The sequence below is a fragment of the Pyxicephalus adspersus genome, chromosome 3 (genome assembly GCF_032062135.1).
Source record: "Pyxicephalus adspersus chromosome 3, UCB_Pads_2.0, whole genome shotgun sequence".
Classification (NCBI taxonomy): Eukaryota; Metazoa; Chordata; class Amphibia; order Anura; family Pyxicephalidae; genus Pyxicephalus; species Pyxicephalus adspersus.
The window spans coordinates 64,633,405-64,654,983 of NC_092860.1; the positions used below are offsets into that span (position 1 = coordinate 64,633,405).

At 37.2% G+C, this 21,579-nt stretch overlaps 1 protein-coding gene across 1 annotated transcript in view; it reads left to right on the forward strand.

Moving 5' to 3' along the window:
- DOHH (deoxyhypusine hydroxylase) overlaps nt 1-15,082 on the forward strand; it is a 30,018-nt gene extending 14,936 nt beyond the window's left edge. Inside the window, exons 3-4 of the mRNA XM_072404966.1 lie at nt 12,207-12,444; nt 13,295-15,082. Coding sequence (XP_072261067.1) covers nt 12,207-12,444; nt 13,295-13,611 — 555 coding nt within the window. The 3' untranslated portion in view covers nt 13,612-15,082. The remainder of the gene's footprint in view (nt 1-12,206; nt 12,445-13,294) is intronic.
- The last annotated feature ends 6,497 nt before the right edge of the window (nt 15,083-21,579 follow it).

A 21,579-nucleotide genomic window follows, 5' to 3' on the forward strand; every position in this document is an offset into this window, starting at 1 on the left:
TCATATATAGAAGCCCGAGTACGAGCTAGAGAATGGGGGCAGGATTGCCTGTGTCCTGATCCCACTCTAGCTGTGCTGTTCCCCCTGCCCTCCTCTCTGCAGCTGAGCATGGAGAAACCCCACTGTGATCAGTTCAGAGGCCTAGATCTGTTGATAAGAGGCAGGCAGAGGAGACACAGCATCTGGGCGCTCTGCCCACCAGAAGGGGGCTAGGGAAAACTAAGAGGGTGAATAGATTCAGTTCAGCTAATCTCTCCTCATTGCTGAGTCCCTCCATTCCTTTTATTATTTTTGTTGTCCCTCTCTGCACTGTCTCTAATTCCACAATATATTTTTTGTTAACTGGTGCCCAAAAGTGGACTGCTTATTCCAGATGAGGTCGACCAATGCTTTGAACAGGGGCAGGATTGTGCCTTGTTTTTTGCAGTCTATTCTTCTTTAGCTTTAGATATTGCGGCTTGACATTGTATGCTTTTAATAAGTCTGATTTACCAGAACACCCTTTTCCATTTTCCAACTCCCCCAAATGTATTCCTCCTAGACAGTATGAAGCATGCATGTTGTTATGCCCCCAAGTGCATAACTTTACATTTATCAATAATAAAGATAATTCGCCACTTGGTTGCCCAATCAAACAATACATCTAGGTCTACTTATAGATCATAGACATCTGGTATGGACCTAATTCCATTTCATAATTTGGTGTCATCCGCAAACACAGAAATGGTACTTTGAATCTCCCTAGCGGCAACCCCGAGTGGGACACGGGGTAGAAAAAAGTTGCTAAAAGTGGTAAGCCCGAGTCACACTCGGGGTAGGTAATGCATTGGGAGGTAATAGTAAAAAGAGTCTTACCTGATCCGCCGGCGTCCCACATCGTCAATCGCCCCGGCCTCCGTCTTCTCTCTTCCTCCGGCCGGCTTCTGCACCCGATCAGTCACCGGGGGAGTTCCTGGTGACATCAGTGCGTGTGTACGTTGCCGGCAGGGCGGGGCGGGAAATTCAAAATGTATTTGTATTGCATTCAATACAAAATACCTGTATTGAATGCAGTACACATTGGATTTAATACATTGTTTTCAAGAACATTTATTTTACAGTATATATATTAGTATGAGTATAATATGTATTTTTTGAAAAAAAAAAAAAAAAAAAAATATATTTATTTATTTTTTTTTAAATATATAAATTTTTTCAATTTAATTATTTTTACATGATTTTGTGTTTCAAACTTTATAATACTCATACTATTATATTATACTGTAAAATAAATTTTAATGAAAAACAATGTACCGCTCTTAGACATATAAAATTGGAAAGAAATGAACCTCTAGGGAGGGTAATCCCAAACTCTATCATTTAGGAAGAAGGTAAACTGTAATAGTCCCAACACTAAACCCTGGGGTACACTACTAATAACCTTAGACCATTCAGAGTATGAATCATTAATCTCTACTCTCTAGTTGTCTATCCATTTACAGATTGAATTGTCTAAATCTGTAGCCCCTAACTTGCATATTAACTGTCTGCGGGGTGCAGTATCAAATGCATTACCAAAGTCCAAGTACACAATATCAACTGCTACTCCTGTCTACCTTTTTACTTTCTTTTACATAAGGGGAGAGTAAATTTGACAACTTTTGTCTTTCATGAATCCATGCTGACTATCACTTAAAGCATTGTTTTTTTTAGCAGAAACTCCTCTATGTGGTTATTTATCCAACTTTCTAGGACCTTACCAACTATGGAAGTTACTTTACAAAACACCTAAACACCATTTAGAATATGCATGTTTCCCCACATTTCATCCATCTCCCCTCGTTAAATCCGCAGTGTAGACAAACAAACCCACCTAAAATATATAAACAAGATCTTATTAGTTCACATAAAATATTAATTCTATGATTTATTTAAATATGTAAATCTGTTTTCTGGTCCCTTTTTTTATTTTTTTTAAGGTCCCCAGTGTTCTCCCCAGAAATTTTTTTAGCTGGGTGGGTGGAAGCTGTGGCTAGGTGGTAAAAAGTGGGCGGGGCAAGACAGCAAAATTAGTGCTCCCGGTTATTTATGCCATAGGTATCCAGTAAACCCCTATTATTAGAATATTTAATTTTTCAATTTTTTTTGTATGATGCCCAAACTTTTTAGTGCTGTGTATTTTAATCCAACTGCCTAGTGTTCTATGTTTTAATTGTGTAATCCGTTATATTAGTCAGGGCTGTGGAGTCGGTAGATAAATCCTTTGACTCCTCAGTTTCTGGTACCCCTGACTCCGACTCCTCTTTATTTACAGGGTTTCTCATTTTATCTTCACACTTTTGCAACCAAACTTCACAAAAAAAAATATACCCCCTAATTATTCATAAATCAATAAATTTATTACAAAAATTAATAAAAATATATGAAATTAAATTGATTTGTTAATTATTATGTTTTTTACTTTATATCATTTTAAAATTAAATATCTTTATTTCAGGGATTTATCCTAAGTTTTAAGATAACAATAATATTCATCTTTTTATCTTCAAAGTTATTCGCTTTATATTTAGTATTGCCCTTACCCCTATGGCCAGAGAATTAAGTAATGCAGAACAGAACATCAAAGAGTGGTGGATAGTTATCTGAATGGAAGTGATGCCTCCCAGATAGCAATGGTTTTGGGTTGTAATCGCACAACCATAACCAAAATTATTAAGGCCCTCGAATCTTCCGGTAGGGTGGAAAAATTACCAAAGGGAGGTCTGAGAAATTTAAAGTTGGATGAAGCCCATAAGGAGGAGTTACGCAAGTTAATGTCTGAAGATTGTGGAATAAGCTCCGGGAAATGAAGGATCAATTATTTGCCAAATTTGGAATTAATGTTTCTATTTCAACAATAGATAGATGCATTGATAAATTCCAATGGTCATTAAAAAGAACTTCTTTAATTCCTGCAAGGCACAATGATTCCCACTCTCCAAGAAAGGCTTAGCTATGCTAACAAAATCCTTGAATTCTTGATCTACTTTCTTGATGAAGTAGGTTTTAACATCTCAACGAGAACCAAAAGGAGAAGATCTCCTATTGGGCAAAGGGGCGGTGCATGTTGTGGCTGAGTGCGTTCCAGAAATTATTCAATTTGTTGTGTGAGGAATAAAAATGGGACCCTCCACTTTAAGTCACAAGCACGAGCATTTAATCAAGAAGCATTCCTCATTTTTATTGATAAGGTTTTGAATGTTTTTTAGTGAAAAGAGTGTTCAGCATGCCATCCTAATTATGGATAATGTCCCCTTTCATAAAACTAGCTAGGTAAAGTGCTTGATTGAAAGTAAGGGACACCAATCTTCATTTTTTACCACCATACTCGCCATTTCTTAATCTTGTTGAGAACATGTTCTCTAAATGAAAAGTAGTAGTAAGAATAAATGGGCTTAATAATTTGGGTGCTTTATTAGAAAGCATCAATAGTGTATTTTTTAACAAAAGGCGAGCAGGATTGCTCAAATTATTATACAAAAATGTTAACTTTTTGCCTAAATACCTAAGGGGAGAAAGCAATAATGAATAATACAATTAATTATTACATATTTTTATTTAATGTTTCTTGAGAAACTTTTATGGTAAAAATATTGTGTTATGTTTAATTTTATAATAAATTTATTGATTTATGAATAATTAGGGTGTCTAAGTTTTTTGTAAAGTTTGGTTGCAAAAGTCTGAAGATAAAATGAGCAACCCTGTAATATGCTAACATATTTTCCACGATGATTGAAGGAAGGCAACATACACGTTATTTAACCACAGAACTACTGGCTAGGAAGCAGACACTCTACTGTATTGGTCAGTTTAAACAAAAGACAAAAAAATGGAAACTATAAGGTTTTATTTATTGTTTTTATCAAGTGGCTTTAAAGTAGTAGCATAGCATACATAAAAATCAGGATCAAAAACTTTACCAGTTTAAAAAATTGAACCACATTCTTTGGTAGTTTTAAAACAAATCAAAGCTTAACTACATGAACAAAAACAAAAAGCTGGAAAACCTAAAACAGTTTATATATTAAACTTGGAATATAGTTGTAGAGTAGAATAGCTGTTTAAATGCAATCCAAAACTAACTCAATGTAGTGTTGTTCTGAGAAACAGAATTGCATCTTCCAGATCGTTTTCCATAGAAGCTCCTAAATCTGACAAACTTTCTTTTAACACTGACTTGGGTGGGTGGCATTGCTGTTACGGTTCTAGCCACATCACTAATAATCTCGGGATAAACAAGGATGGCTTCTTCTACAGTCAGTTTTGATGAGCGGTCATACTTTTTTACTTCTTTTTATTCTTTAAAAAACTTTTGCTGGAATCTCTTTATTTTGACATTTTCTGGTTGTTTATCTTTCCCGCATATGCAACGTCGCTTTAGTGTTGAAAGTTCCATTTTGTCCAAGTAGAAATCAAAGTCTAATTCTTCATTTGAAGAGGATGATCCTGAGTTACCAGTGCTTATAGCTTTATCCAGTGGTGGTGTTTCAGGTAGTAATACCTTCATGCGACTGCTACATCATTAGAGGGCCTTTTTTGCAGTATCAGTCTGGTCATTGCTCAGCAAAATTCGGCTCATTGGATCAACATAAATAGCAGCTAACAAGATTTGATTATCCAGTAAGAGATTCTCTCTTTTCTTCATTGAAGATAGAATGCCATCAGCTATTACCCTTCCACTTTTGTTCAGGCAATATATCAAGCTCTTCCATTTCAAGAGGAATTTATTAGGTGTTAAATCTTCAGATTGCAAACTCTTGGTGACAGTAAAGGGGTTGGAAAGTAGATTTTCCAGTGCTTTTACTTGTGTCCACTGGCTTTCAGTTAATAAAACATTTTCATTGTCCAGTTCTTCAAGAAAGTCTTTTAATTCAAGCAAACTCTTTACCATAAAATAAGTGCTTCCCCAGCATGTTGTTTGAAATGTCCAAAATGGCTCCTTTTCCTGCATATCTTTTCAAAAGGGCATCAGTTTTAGGGGCCCTGGCTGCAACAATTACTTGCCTTAATTTGCAAATAGCTGCATGACGATCTTTTAATCCATTTCTTATTGCAAGTTGCAAAGTATGAACAGCACAACACATATGTTGAATAGTAGTACGCTTAGATGCTTCCTCAACAATGTTATCCAAAATGTCACTATTCTCTTCGCTTTCACTTTCTCCAATACTTGCAGAACTGTCTTCCTTTAATAACTGTCTGTCACTTTCTTCATCTACTTTATTCATTTTCTCAATTGTGCTTAACATATTAGAAGCATTATCTGTCACAATACATAGAAAATGTTCCTTTTTAATTTCAAAATCTTCTAGAACATCCTCCACTGAAGATAGTCACTGGTGTGATGTGGGTGTCTTTACTCCCAAGGTTTGCGTTATTGTTTTATTATTTTTTATATTAAGAAATCTAACATTAATAGCAAAATATTTGACTCTGTGACGTGTGCATGCATCCATTTTTCTGAAGACAAAATGACCCTTCAGACCTTTTCATAGTTCTTTCTTTTTACATTTGGCCTTTTAAATATAAGTTTCCTTATACTTTCTTTTTCCAGAGAAACACAAGTTTTTTAGCCGTTTAGGCCTAAAAAGGCTGGCTGTGAAAAGGATAGTGGTACACTATTCTTTACTACCATTTCAATAATGTAGTTTTTCACTTTTTCTGGTGTCATTGGTATAGTAACTTTGTCAGATATAAAGAATCTTTTTAGTTGTGTTTGGTCTCCAGTAGATTTCTGAACATTTTTTATCCCAGAGATAAATGGAATATTTTCATTGATTTCTTTCTCATTCACAACTTCTAACACTTTAAGATGAAACCGCTGCAAGTGTCTTTTCAAATTTTTTTTAATCTCTACGTATGTCTACATAAGTCCAATCATTCTTAAACTATACCTTCAAATATATAAAAATAACAATACTATTTCATAAACATAGGGTATATGGATGCAGGGAGAGTAAAAAGGCGCATGCACTTCTGGAGCATTAACCCCCCTAGTGGTAGTCCCGAGTCACTAAAAACATAAAACAATCCACCTACCTTATTCTGTTGGCGCCCCCTGGGGTCCCGATGGTCCCTGCAGGTCCTCGAGACACATCTTCTTTCTTCGATCTTCAGCCGGCCACTGCAGAGACGTTTAACGATGACTTTGGTGCGGGCGGAAGGAGCGGCGAAAATTCAAATAATTTTGTATTGGATCCAATACAAAGAAATCTTTATATTATTATTATTATTATCATTATTATTATTATTAAACAGGATTTATATAGCGCCAACATATTACGCAGCGCTGTACATTAAATAGGAATTGCAAATGACAGACTAATACGGACAGGTAGGGGTGGATTTTGGAGATGTTGCGTAGGTGAAAGTGACAGGACCTGGAAATGTTCTGAATATGGGGGGTAAATGAGAGGGCCGAGTCAAAGGTGACACCAAGACAACGTGCCTGAGGGGAGGGCCGAATAACAGTGTTGTTAACACCTAGATATATGACGGGGAGATTTGGAATTTGAGGGGGAGATGATGATGAGTTCTGTTTTATCCAGGTTGAGTTTCAGGAATCGGTCAGACATCTATGATGAGATGGCTGACAGGCAGCATGAGACCTTATCCAAGACTGAGGGAGACAGGTCAGGGGTGGACAGATAAATTTGAGTGTCATCAGCATACAGATGGTACTGTAAGCTAAAAGAGCATATGAGGAAAATGAGAGAGGGAGGGGTAGAATAGACTCTGTATGTACAGTTAGATGAGAGAAGGAGACCCACACCACCCCCTACTTGTTGCCAGGCCTGGGGGTATGTGTAAAGTGCAGGCCTCCATAGGAGAGAGCAGCAGCAGAGGCAGTCAGAGGAGGAAAGCCAAGTTTCAGTGAGAGCCAGAAAGTTCAGAGATTTAGAAAGAAGGAGGTTGTGTATGGAGGTTATTTTTGTTGCCAACAGATCTAGCATTCCATAGACTGCCAGAGAGAGGGGGTAAGGACTTATGGGTAGGGTGAATGGGGATGAGGTTAGGAGAAGGGAGTGTCTTGCTGAGAGTATATGGAAGAGGGAGACTGTGGGGGGGACCAGGGTTGGGTGATATGTCACCAGAGAGTATCGGTAAAGTAAAAAGGTGCAGGAGCACAGACAGAGAAATAAGGAGTGAAAAAGCAGAAAGACAATGAGTTATCAGACTGGGGAGTGCAGGGAGTAGTGCCAACATAGAGAGAGCAGGATGAATAATACATTTTTACAGATAATTGGGAACCATATGCATACAATAAACAATGTGGCAAACTGAAGTCCAAGAGAATCAGTCCAATAATATGGGTTCAAGTGAGGCTTGTAAACTTGTTCCAGGAGTGTAGGATGATGATTCAGTCAAAGGGATGGTTTGATGAAATACCAGTTTAGAATGGTAGCAGCAGCAGAGAATGTGTTGGAGTCCAGGTGGATAAATCAGTCCAAAGGTGGAAGATAGAAGTTGATTTTTATTTAAAGTTTAATATTAAATTTTTTAAATATTTGACATATTTTGGTGAGTTAAGCCTAAGAATTATAGGCCCACAATGTAAAATAGATTTCCATGCAAAATATTGTAAAGCCTTTTGCTTGAAAGTACTGACAGAATTAGAACACTAGGGGGTTAAAGTAACTCTACAAGGTTAAGACACAAGTCTACATTGAAATCAAGTAACCATGTACATCATGTAGTCCTTAAGTATAAACATGTAAATATAAATATTACATAACAATACAGTTGTATTTTGGAACTGCTTTCTATTTATACAAGAAAACCTCAATTAAACCATTTGTAACACAATCTAATTAATCTCACAATCTAAATATTCTCACATGACATTTCTTTGGACATCTGAGATATACTGTAGTTATCCAATAACACAACCAGATATATCTAGTTATAAAAAATAAATCCGTCATACAAGTGTTGTCACTGCTGCCATCCAACCAAATGCTAGTTATCTGGCCTCTATGCTAAATTCTAAATGCTAAGTCAATAACTCATTACCAGTATCCAGATTGGGACATATGCCCCTACAGTCTGTATGTTTATTTCAAGTAAATCACTACAACAGGGTAAGCCAATATCTTTGGCTGCACATGTATTTCTCTCACAAGGCACATAGGTAACTATACTCAAAATTTAAAAAATTGCCCTTACATTTATTCTTTTACTGCAGATTGCACAGTGCCAGTTTGTGTTCCGATTAGAAACTAAATGTGGCACCCCCAAGGTCTTACAAATGGGGTGACTGGCCCATAAAATTACTTGAAGGTCTCCCTGTAGCATCCAGTGGCTGCAGGGAAGTAAAATACTTTTTTTTAAACAATTTTTTTATTATTGTTATTCAAAAGAAGGCACACTGAAGAATTAGCATATTGTTGATTCAGCAGACTGCCCACCTTTTCAGGTTTCTAAGGGACAGCTCCCCAATAATATCCTCCTAAAACACTTTATGTTTAAGTGTACCATTATGTTTAGTATAGTACCATGTTTTATATCTGTCTAAAAAAACTGCTCTCAGGTAGATGATTAAAATAAAGTGTTAGGGTTCTGAAGTTTCACATACATTGTTGTTCCTCTATGGCAAGTTTGTACTTGTAGTAGTTGTAGAATCCCCCCCCCCCCCCCCCCCCCCCCCCAAGTAATGCAAAAAGTCATCACAATCTGGTGCATATGACATACAAAAGAGTGCTTTAAGCGTGTGTTCATTTTATCTAATCATTTAAGTTGACTTACCACTGAGGTAAACTGCCATAGCTGAGCTCATTGTAAAGAATTCTAATTGCCTGTAAAGTCAGAGAGAGGATCAGAGCACCAACAAGGCAAGCAGCCAGGTCAGAAATGGCAGCTTACATCATCTCCTAGTGACAGGTCCACTTTATTACAGGAAAGGAAGGCACAAGAACCTTTATTTACTAAGCTAATGTAAACTGATAATAATGATCACCATGTATGAATATCTTGTAGACACAATAATCTTGAAGCAGTTTGAATCCTCTTCATTTACCTTTAGCAACAAGTAAATATTTTATTTTAACATATATAGGAGCTGATGGGCTGTGTCCAATAACCTAAGAAATCAGATTTCATGTTTAATGGGTTTAAAACTGTCACTCTGTGGACACGTGGCTGCAGATCAGTTGCCAAGGATAAAATAATATAATAAAGTACATACTGTCCCCAACAAATATCCTTTCCTGATACATATGAGTGAAGGTATACCTAATACATCTCTAACAAAAAAAATATCCTTTCCTATTCAGTCTGGAAACCGTAATTTCTAGAAAATGCAAAAGATACTCACGGTATTCTGGTTCTTTGCAACCTTGGCGATTGTATACCCTTTCATTCTTTTTATTATTCTCCACCAGCTCCTTTATTTTTATTTTTTTTTACTGCCTTTTTTTATTTACATTCTTTTATTTAACATTATTTTTTTTTAACATTATTTTATTTAACTTTCTAACATTCATACCTAACAATGTATAATTATATTGCAATAATTGCTTGAGTTTGCTTAGATCTAAGTACTCAATCATACAAGTTCACCCACCATTTAATAACATGTTTATAATCTACATAATGCTGCCATGATTAGTCAAGGTTTATGTCTATAGTAACAAATGGAGAAGAGTTGCAGCATCCTTTTTTTTTCTATTTATATGCCACGTGGATGACTTTGTCACTTGCAATACATCTTCATATCATGGGGGGGAGGCCTCTACTACCCTTTTTGGAAATGGTCTCCTGTGGGCCCTAAACCCTGCAGCATCTCAATTATTGGCAATCTGGCAGTGAGGTTTCTGACTTGGCAATAGAGGAAGCTATTCTATAGAGAGGTAGAGTAGAGAGAGGTCTCCTAGCAATCCTGACACTGACAAAGCACCAGCAGTAAGACTGCCTGTGTGACACGGCCTTAAGGAGATTACCTTTCATGTATTTATCATAGACCAATATGAGACAGAATCCTAAATAAAATATGGCATCCCAGTCATGTTCCTTGGGTAACTGCAATGGGAGATCCATTTTGCTGTTATTTGACATGTTACTGGTAGGGTCACAGTATTTGTTATTTAAAGCGGACCTAAACTCAGAACTTTTACTTTACATAAAAGGGTAGACAACCCCTTTATTTAAAGTAAAAATTTTGTTTGTTAGTGTTTTTTATTCTCTTTTTTTTTTTTTTTTTTTTTTAACACAGCCCACTTATTTTTCAATCGTCTAGGCAATAGAGAATGGGAATGGGAACACAAAGCCTCCCGGGATACCCACATCACGCATCCTGGGAGTCTCTTGGGTGCTCCTTATGCGCATGCCCAAGAAGGAACTCTTTCATCAATAGGGAAAACATTGCCGATTTCACACAAGCAGTGAGTTCTGGAAGTTTTTTCCCAATCTTTGTCACCTGATTTCGCGACTGCACAGTGCGAGATCAGGTGATGTAGGAAGAAGAGAGGAGAAGATGTCAGCGCCCAGCACGCCCTTGTGCTGAGCCAAAGGCAGATAATACGACAATGTGGCCCCTGATGGAAGAAACCTCCAGACAGACTGCTCTGGAGGATTGAAGGTAAAGTGTTGTGTGTTTTTTTTTTTTTTTTTTTGAGTTACTTCCGTCTGAAGGAATGCTGGCAGTATCAAATCCCTATCCTGCACACTTTACAATACCCATGGGGGGTTCACCTAAAGAAAACCTCCATGAGACTTCAGCCCACGAGTGACCACTAGGCAGGTAAGGGGAACATTTGAAAAGTAAAATAACTGTGGCCAAACCAATGGGCAAGGAAAAAAGTCTGAAAAGACACTACAGGTAAGATAAGCGTGGGTCCTATGTGTGACTCCATAATGTTCTGATCTTCTGCTGAAGACAGGGCAGTGGGAGGCTCCAGGGTCAAGGGGGGACACTTAACTAACTTCCTAGTGTTAGGTGGTGAACAAAATGATAAAGTTCAGCGATGGATAGTTCAGTCTACATATATGGAGAGTGCAGACAGGTCACCTGAACACACACATCAGACCATAGCACTCGCCTACACCTATATCATTACACTTGTTTACACTCAAATTAACTTGTTAAACACATTATTTCTGAAATAAAATTTAAAAACTTTTTGTAATGTACATAATTCAGATTACAATAATGTGAATGTCAGGTTGTATATTAGCTCAGCTGAACTTCACACTAGTAGAAATACAACTATTCACTGGGCTTTATTCTTACATCAGAGAAGTACTTAATTTATGACTATTGTTTGTGAAATAGGACATTTGAACTTTGAATTTTTTTTTAAATAATTTAAATTGATAGCATGGCATCATTAGAACATAAAATACCTCTGCCCTTCAAATTGTCTGCTACCTTAACTTGAACTCTAATTTCTCTAGTACAGGGAGGTACAGGTAAACAAAATTATAGGTGCTTGTGGCTAACACCCCCCAAACTTTCATCACCATGGTATCATTACAGCACAAACTCTGCCCATCAAAACACACCTCCCTGTAACACGTGTCTGTACCCTTCCAGTACCTGAACCCCAATTTCGTTTTAATGGGCAGAGTTTTTTATGGTCCAATGATACCATAATGATGAAATTTAGGGAGTGTTGGCCACAGACATTCCCCACACATTTTCAGTTTCCTACGTCTCCCTATTCCAGAGAAATTGGAGTTCAAGTGTTAGAAGTGGGCAGTAATGTGTGATAGTGCAGTGAGATTTATTAGTGGGGTTTTTCATGTTCTGATGATACCATAGTAATTACACTTTAAGGGGGGGGGTTAGCCAAAGGTGTACCCCCACTGCACCTACATTTTCAGCTTTGTACACCACACCATTCTAGGGAAATTAGGACTCAAAGAAAAGCAGGCAGGGTAACATAATATGATAGTTATAGATTTTTGACAGGTAGGTATCAAATCTCCTTGCTGTGTAGGTGTCCCCAATTTGCATATTCAATTAAGGACTCTTAGGCACACTTTCTTTTGAAACAGCAGCCCTAATGTTGTATTCTTACAAGTTTTTACCATTCTGATCCCCATATCTTGACATTTTTAAAAGTTGGGGTGAGTTTGTGCCTACTGCTTACTATGATTGTTCTCTGTGCACCCTGAAATTTTCAAGTCATTATGATGCACGGTTTAAAAAGATATGTATATATATATCGTTTCTTTTTTTTTTTCTTTAGGTAGCAGAAACGTGTCAACTGGCTATACAGAGGATAGAGTGGCTTCAAAACAATCCTGATGCCCCTAACAATAATCCTTACTTGTCCGTAGACCCTGCACCACCCTCTACAGAAATAGACATTCCTTCTCTTCGTGATGCTCTTTTGAATGAGAAGTTGCCTCTATTTGAACGATATCGTGCAATGTTTGCGCTTCGCAATATTGGGGGACAGGAGGCTGTCCTCGCCTTGACTGATGGTAAGTCATACAAATTGAAATGTGTAATAAATTTCATCTTAAAGGGACTTCTGTCGCAGGGACAGGGTTAAGTGCACAAGTCCTCCATGAGATATTAGAGTTATGAGATTGCTTGATTACTTAGATTGGTGTCTTATATCCATGCTGCACCTGGCAAATCATGCTGCCCTTTCTGGTTCTACATACACTCTGTCAGTTTTCCAGTTACCTGAAGTGCATTTTTTGGGGGATTAGGAGGGAGGCCAAACGAACAGAGGGAGAACATGCAAACTCTTTGTAGATGGCATCCTCCCCAGGTTTTGAATCTAGGCTCTGCAAAGATCTAGGTACTTTCATATGTTTTTTCTTCCACTGATAGAAAGCAAGTAGCAGTGGTGTGAAGCCAGCCATTTTTCACTTGCACAAATGCACCAAGCCATGTTTTCTATTTAGCTTTTCTCTACTGAGGAAATATCCATCATACCATTTTGACAATAATCTTTTATCAGAAAAATAACTTGATAGTAGATTTGATTAAAGTGTGTGGGTATTTTAAACAATGTGGAGTTGCAACTTAAGTTCTATCAGCTTTATTATGCCGTCCTCCCACTTTTCCTTTTTTTTTTTCCTGTAAAGTATGATAACAAAGAATAGTCTTTTAATTGCATCTTGTTAATTCAGTTGATTTACATTCTGTTTTATCTCATTCTAAATTGATGTACCCACACTTTAAACTAAAAAACTAAAACCAGATGCAGACCAAAAGCAGTTTTTATTTTTATTTTTTTTTTAATTCAATGTAACTCCCATGAAATAAATTTTATGTCTTAGTGTAATTTAATTCCTAATTGACTAATTTTTTTCCTTTTAGGCCTAAAATGTGGAAGCTCTTTGTTCCGCCATGAAATTGGATATGTGTTGGGTCAAATGCAGCATGAAGCAGCAGTCCCAGGGCTTGCAGCAGCATTGGAGCTAATGGATGAAAATCCTATGGTGCGCCATGAGTGTGCTGAAGCTTTGGGCTCTATTGCACGAGAAGACTGTTTAAAAGCACTTCGGGAGCATAGAAATGATGCTGAACAAGTCGTGCGAGAGAGTTGTGAGGTGGCTTTAGATATGTACAACTATGAGAACAGTGGAGACTTCCAATACGCATACAGTGTTAACCAAATCCAGGAGATGACATAAGCAGTTTTAACTTTTTTCTTTTCTGCTCTACAGAGAACTCTGCTTTACTTTTCATATTAAACTTCATAAAATCTTACCGAACTCTAGGAAATGAAAAAAAATAGAAAAAATGCTTGCACAGAGAGCTTGGAAATGTGAATTACCAGCCTGCCTTTAATTTTAGCATAGCCTATTAGTATTGGTACTTGATTTCTGTGTTTTATCTTTAAAATGTATTTAATGGTGGAACAAAAATCCTTAAGGTGTTTTTTTTCCGTTCAATTTTGAATGTGATGATGGGTTAGGAATCCTGCTTTATTATGGTATTGGTTCCCACATTTGTCCTGAATATTGTCACTGTCAGGTGAAAAAGCAACTTTTTAGGAGGGATTTACATCACTTTGGAGAAACTTTCTTTTCCTGTTTTGTCTGCAGGATAAATCTGTTAAATATGAAACCCATAAAGAAAAAATAAACTGGCGGGTTTTAAGCCTCCCCTACTCTGTCCAAAATGAAGAAAAATAAATTTGCATGTTCTTTATAAACATCCATCAAGTATAATTTTATATCTAAACCACATCTATGGTAAAGTGATTATAAACGTATCAGGTATATAAAACTATAGAATGAAAGTTTGACAGTACCAGTAAAATGTTTGTTTTGTTTCTTTGTAGTATTTTGTAACGTTTTATTATATTCATACATGCATTTGTTAAAAAACCTAAAATCTCCAATACATTTTATATTTTTTTTATACCACTCCAATTCCTTTAGCAGATACCTTTAGTGGTCAACATAAGGACTACCACTGTGGTAGCAAATGAGGTGAAACTGTTAAGATGTACCAAGTATATGGAACCTTTGAATTTGTACACTCTTGTAAACTGGGAAATCAATACAATACTCTGTTAGGCTAATATTAAAAAATAAGTTACAGCTCATGAGTTCACAGTAAATAATAGCCATAGAAGTAATATCCTATAATCAATATGTGTTGTTGAAATACTGTTTAGAAATGATCCTATGTCCAGAGCTCATGAATCATGCATAAATAAGCTCCAAAGCTAAGTGTTTTGTTTAAACACAGTGCAGACACTGTTAATACCTTCACTTGAGGGTGAATGCTTTTGTAGACGTACATAAGGAAAACTACGGTTCCAATATATTGCATAAGAAAGGTAAAGATGACACACCGATTAGCATGCTAAGGTAAATGTTTGCCATTAGAATCAACCGTTTTTTGTTTTTTCTTCATCTCATTCATTAGCATAAATGTTGCAATCATTTGGAATGTTTCTAAATTTCAGGAATTCTGATTTCATAGCCCTGTAAACTTTTATTTAACAGGTGTCTAGTAATACAGTAGATAAAGACTTTTTTTTTCTTTTTTGGAGTTTGTATAGAGAGAAGCTCAATTGCACAAGTGCAATTATTACATTATTTGCAATATCATAACTTTAAAGGTATGAAATAAAACATCCTATTCATTCTTTGTTTGTGTGTCTGTATTTATTGCTCCATAACCGATCCAAAATGTTTTCAATAGGAAGTCATAGTTTTTTCTTTTACCAAGTTAGTAATAAATTGTTCAGTATATATTGAAGTCCATAACATTGTGTTATATAATTTTTAGATTCATCTTACTTTGAAGTCATTAAAGCCCCATGACATTCTAGCAATTAGTGTTTAAAGAAGAACTAAACTGAAAACGGCCACTCAAAAAAAAAAAAAAAATACACTTACCTTCAATGCCGCAGGACAGTCCAATCCATCCCAGGGGTTTCCTGCTTCGGGTCCTGTGTCGTCCCAGAGCCGGTGCTCCAGGTGCCCCCATCTTCGTCTCTTCTTCCGGGTTCTTCATCCTATGTCACTCGACCCAGGCGCGAGATCGGGTGACGTAGGATGGGAAAAAACCTTGCCGATCTCACTGTGCATACGTGAGATTGAAAAAAATTTTTCTTAGACCCTCCAGGGATGCATGACGTAGGTATCCCGGGAGGCTTTGCACTCCCATTTATTAGGGGGCTCCTTTTCAAAAATGGTGTTGCACCAAAAAAAAAAATACAATTGGGTTGTCTACCCTTTTATGTAAAGTGAAATTTCTGAGTTTAGGTACGCTTTAAGGTTAAGGGAAATTTTAGCCCACACATTAAGTTCTTTCTAGTATCTCAAAAACTGAATTGTAAGGCATTTTTCTCTGGCCTTACAGTGAAGCTTTCTATAAAGTAAATAAAATTGGTAAAAGTCTCTCCTGAGGAAGCCATATGACGAAACATGTCAGGAACGCAGACAACTGCACTTATTCTGTTAAACTTAGCCTATATGCATATTAGTTGAGTCCAACTCTGTCCAATACTACGGTTGGCTATTAAATTGTAATTACGTACTGTCTTGTATCTATCTTTGTAACTGAGTAAAAGTTGCACAACCACATGCTCTAAAAGTTTTAACTGTTTATTCCATTTCTCTATAATTGTTAAAAATTGTGGGGCTTTTTCTAAAAACTATCGGAGAATCTGGTCCTCTACCTCTGTTTTTCATGATGGCTGCAGCTCTTCTATTTGTATTCTTTCTTCGTCATTACCTTTATTGCTTTGATTGCACCCTCATAGTCTTCTATTGGGCTCTTTCTGGGCCACTACATTGTCTTAGTCAGGGGAAAATATGTCTTAATCTTCACAAAACTGTATGTATTGAGTGTGAAATCTAGACTACAAAATGCTTTGTATATGATTTATGGGACAGTTGGTAAAAAATCAAATATACAGTCATGTACAAATGTGTGTATATATATATATATATATATATATATATATATATATATATATATATATATATATATATATATATATATATACCGTATTTTGTATTTTCTGGCGTACAAGACGACTTTTTAACCCCGAAAAATCTATGACAAAGTCAGGGGTCGTCTTGTACGCCGGGTACCAGTACTTACCTGCAGCGTCCGGTGTCCCCGCGAGTCCCCTCTCTGGTCTGGCGTCCCTGCGAGTCCTCCTGTGCCTCCTGTCTTCCTGCTTTTCAGCTTACACGAGTCCTCCTGGGCAGGCTCGCGTTGCTTCACAGCAGGACTCGTGTAAGCTGAAAAGCAGGACGTGACCTTCTGATCACTCTGTGTCAGAGTGATTAGAAGGGGATACATTGACACAGAGTGATTTTTTAGTATTTTGTTCAGAATCTTTTTTTTCTAGGTTTTTCTCCTTCAAAATTGGGTGCGTCTTATAGGCCGGAGCGTCCTATAGTCCGAAAAATACGGTATATATATATATACACACACACCTTTCAATTGCTTCTTTTATGCTTAGCAGGTTCTATTTTTTAATATAATCTTGGATTTGAAACAACACATAAACAGGTTTCCACTGTTTAATATTTACCCAATAATAAAGCCAAAATGGGGAAAAAAAAGTGTGAAAATTAAATATACCCCATGATTCAATATGGTATAGAATAGCAGCAGTACCTTGAAGTAAAATTTTCTGTATGACTATCAGTCTCCTACTGTTTTGGATGATATTTTTTTTTTATGATTTTTTTATGATATTATTGAGGATTTTTTTTTTTTTTTAAGGCCCATTATTTTAGGAAAGTGTGTTGGAAGTTTACCTATGTAGGCTTGAATATATTGAAAAATACACATACTGTATATAATATTTCTGTAAACTGTTATCCTAAAGAAACATTGAGGTTACAGAGCTGCTAAAAGAATATATACAATAAACATAACTTATTGTTGGATAGAGAAATAAGGGGATTGCTGAATAATGCACATTCAAGAGTCTTGGGGATTTGGAAATTAGTGATTGAGGTGATTAGTTCATTAGACGGTCTGTGCCTCTGTGATTCAACCCAATGGGGCAAATATCGAAGAGGGAACATTGTGCCAACTGAACTATCTGTGCAATTATTGTACATTTGGAGATTAGGAACCCCTAGCCCTCTAACTTTAAGGGTAAAAGGTACTATAATATTTTCTCCAAAGCCTAGACCAGCAAATGTAAGCCATGATTTTATTCTGGAGTTTTTTCAGATCATGGAAGATTTCCAGAATGTGAAGGTTGTAAGTATAGAAGCGTGGGTAGGATGTCTCTTAATTGCTGCAATATTCCCAAACCATGAAGTAAGGAATGCTAACCACCAGATCCACATAAATGCAGCAAAACAAGTGTGTGCGTGAGGGCTAGTAAAGCGGAGTTGGTGTCTGGGGGTAAAGTAAAGTGTGCCCTTTCCTGAGGTAGTAAAAAAGATCAACAAGGTGTGGGATCAAGAATTGAGCAAACTTCCTAAAATACAGATTGAAAAGCCCATCAAACCCCAGGGACTTCCCTAATTTTAGATTTTTGATTACTGATAGCTTCAATAGTGAAGGGTTTCTGTAGTGGGTCACTATAATATGCATATATCTCCTCATGGAATCATGCTGTTATTTGGGACCTTCAGAAGAAGTTGCAGTGCTTGTTTTTTTTTTTTTTTTTTTTTTGATGGTTGTAAGCAAGATGTTAAATAGAGACTGAAAGACTAGATCTTAATTTGCTCTACCAGTGTGCTGGGGGGAGGTTCAACATGGAGTTTGCTATGAAGCTCTTGGAGGGCCTGCAAAATGGATATAGGATTTTGGGAAAGTTTCCCGTCTGGTAGTATTATTTTTGGGATGGCAAGAGCCTAGTAGTAGGGTTCAAGTTAAGGGCCAGGTTTGTCTCCACAAATAAAGAATGACCATCCAAGAGATTTTTCAGCTTTTGTGGTCATACTCAGGTCAAGTTCTGTTCTAGCAGTATCTAGCTGAGATCTATATGGGGGTTATTTTTGTACTGGGACTGAAGATCACAGTACATTTTGCGAACAGGATGTTAAGCTAACCCTTATGGTGTCAGTGGAGCAGTTTTGATCAAATAAATCTATCAACAATTCTATCTCAATATATCTTAATAAGCTGTCAATTAGTCTCCAGGTCATTAGTAGGGATGTAGACTTAGTCTTTAAATTGAAGGAGCAGGGGATCATGATCAGATGATGGGGTAGGTAAAACGCATGGACGTTGGAACGTGCATTCAGTTTGAAAATATCGCTTTTATTTATTGTGCCTCTGAGCAATAAATAAAATCTCCAGCAGAGGGATGTACTTCTGTCTTCTGTTTTTAAGAGGATTTCCCTGATTTGCCTAAGATATCTAGGGGCAGATGGGTATCTCCCATTATTAAAAGGCAGCCTTCTGCTTTTTGGATCATGGAAACAAGCAGGTTTTAAAAAAATGTATTTGACCACAGTTTGGTGCATAATAAACCAGAAAACACCCCATCAAGAGAACCAGTAATCATGAGCCAGTGCCAGTTAGGATCTTTGAAAGTATTGTGTGCAGAGAACTACATGGGTTAGAGAAAAAGTAAAATAAGGGTTAATTCTTATGTAAGAATTTAGGTGTCGAAGTTGTGGAGAAGTGGGTTTCCTGAATAGCCACAAGATCCGCTTTAGTGGCATGATAAAGTTGGAGGGCCTTGCTTCCCTTAAAAGGAGACCTTTAACATTATGGGTTACACAAGTTGAGCAAGGTACCATCATAGCATTGGTTGTAGACAGAGACATTAGGCCTGATTTTTTAAAGCTTTCTAAAGCTGGTGAGGAAACCATTTCATTCGTGAACTCCAGCAAACCTGGAGTAGATTTGTTAGGAAGTGTTTTCAATCCTTGACCAGATCCATTCCAGAGTTTTTGGATTATCCAGCTTCACTGATAAAAGTGTATCCTCTCCAATTTCGGAGAGCTTTAATAAAACAGACCCCTTGAATCTACAAATAAATCAGATATTCTGGGGTGATTAAATAATTTGTACCAGGAACATTTCTATGGGAAAGGGAGTTTGGCGGGGGTGTGTGTGTGTGTGTGTGTGGGGGGGGGGGGGGGACAAGTTAACCAACAAAACACAACAAGCATGGTCCCAGTCAGGACCTAGTCTTAATCTGTGACCACAAAGCCTACACATGTATTTATATAGTGCATAATATGTTGGCAGTATTTATTTAGTACATTAAATAGGGGTTGCAAATGACAGACGAATACAGACAGTGACACAGGAGGAGAGGACCCTGCCCCGAAGAGCTTACAATTTAGGATAGAATTTCATAGTGCAAGAACCCTGGGGGCCTGGACCACAGCAAGCAATCAAACACAATAACATTTATGAAGGGAGGAAACTCTGTTTGTTGGTAACTAACTCCCACCAAACACGGAGTCCAGCAGGTGAGGGCATGGGTGCCCTCCCTAACTTTGAAGTGAAATAAAACAGATAGAAAGTTTGCCACAGTATCATATGAAAAGTACCATTGCAAGAAAATAAAAGACATTAGCAACTAACAGCCTATGAAGATATTAACACCTGTGTTACTGAGCAGATCAGGCACAATAAATCAGGAACAAAAAGTGAGGTAAATTACATCCCAAAGTCAGCGGTGAGAGACAATTAGCAGATTCATTGCAGGAGTATAACAAACAGATGTATAAAAGATCCGTACAGTAAATTGTACAAAAAAAAAAAAAATTCCCAGGAACTAGGAATCAATCTTACATCAATTAGGTTGAGCAAGCGGGTTTGACCGGCTTGGACATCTATTACTATAACGGATAAAGTCTTTGCTGCCCCCTAATGGTGGTATAGGAGATGATGATCTGGAAATCAACCCCAAGCCCAAATTTTCCTGTTCAGATGAAAGACTAGGCAAAATGGAAAGCCCCAAAAATATTTAATGTTCCTGGACATGAGCTGTTGCAGTAAAGGTTTAAAAGATCGTCAGCAGTGATCAGATCTACAAAAATTTGAATTGGAAAACCTTCTATCTCCAGGGTCGAGCAATCTGCGGTGACTTTTATCATTGCCCCTGTAGTGGAGAAGTAGTGTAGTTTGACTAGAATATCTCATGGGGGGGGCGCATCTGCTTTATTAGATGAAAGGGCTCTATGAACGAGGTGGATTCAGGTAGGGATCCAAGGAGTGATTGTGGGTTTTGCCTGTCATTCCCGCTGGTCTGTATTTTGTGGAATCATTCCCCGTGGGTGCCGAGTGTAGGAGCTGCGGTGAAAGCTAATTGTAAACTGCTGGAAAGTAAAGGAGGCATGGAGCGGGGTTTAGGCTGTGTCTATCAGCCATTCTTCGTGGCATGCGTACTCCGAAGGGCTTCATTTTTAAGGTTTTATCTGCAGGCTCAGCTTTCTGAATTCTCCAGCCTGAACATGAGCTACATGGTTTGCTTTTACTGATTCACTAAATGAGACGAGAGACTTCAGACAATACATTAGAAGAAAAAGGAAAAGAGATAGGCTTCTAAAAAGGTACCGTAGGGTTTCAGTAATTATATGTAAAAACAGTATAATTTTATTATTCTTCGAATACAAAAAACTTTGAAAGAATGATAAAGGTATGTTACAAATTGGCATGACAAGGGTCTCTATCCACACTATAATAGTTAAAAAATAGGTTTTACAGACTTTCATATAGATTGAGAGACAAAGGACGGGTCTCACGCGTTTCACCCAGATGGGCTTTCTGAGGGGATATAGAGACCCTAGAACTGTAATAATATTTGATTAGCATCATAAGTTGCGATAGATTTACATAGTTTACAAAAAATACAGCATTAGCATCATAATGTGCAAAAAATACACATATAGTCTACAGTAATCCAATTTCCATAGGGTAAAGGTTCTCTGTTCACATTGAAATTTCACTGTAATAGAAGATTAAATCACTTTTTAGAGATAAATGCTTGCATTTATACACACAAAAGTTGTCAGTACATTGACAATATATAGTATATTGATAATATATAGTATCTGGATAACCGCGCATGCCCAGTGGAATTGAATCTCTCAATCGGTAACCATCTATTTAAGGTTGAATTGTCGGCGGTGGCGGTCCCTCATTTGGACGGCTGCCGCGTGTCCACCTCTAAAAATTGCTTGGTCAGTAACTTTCTCTCT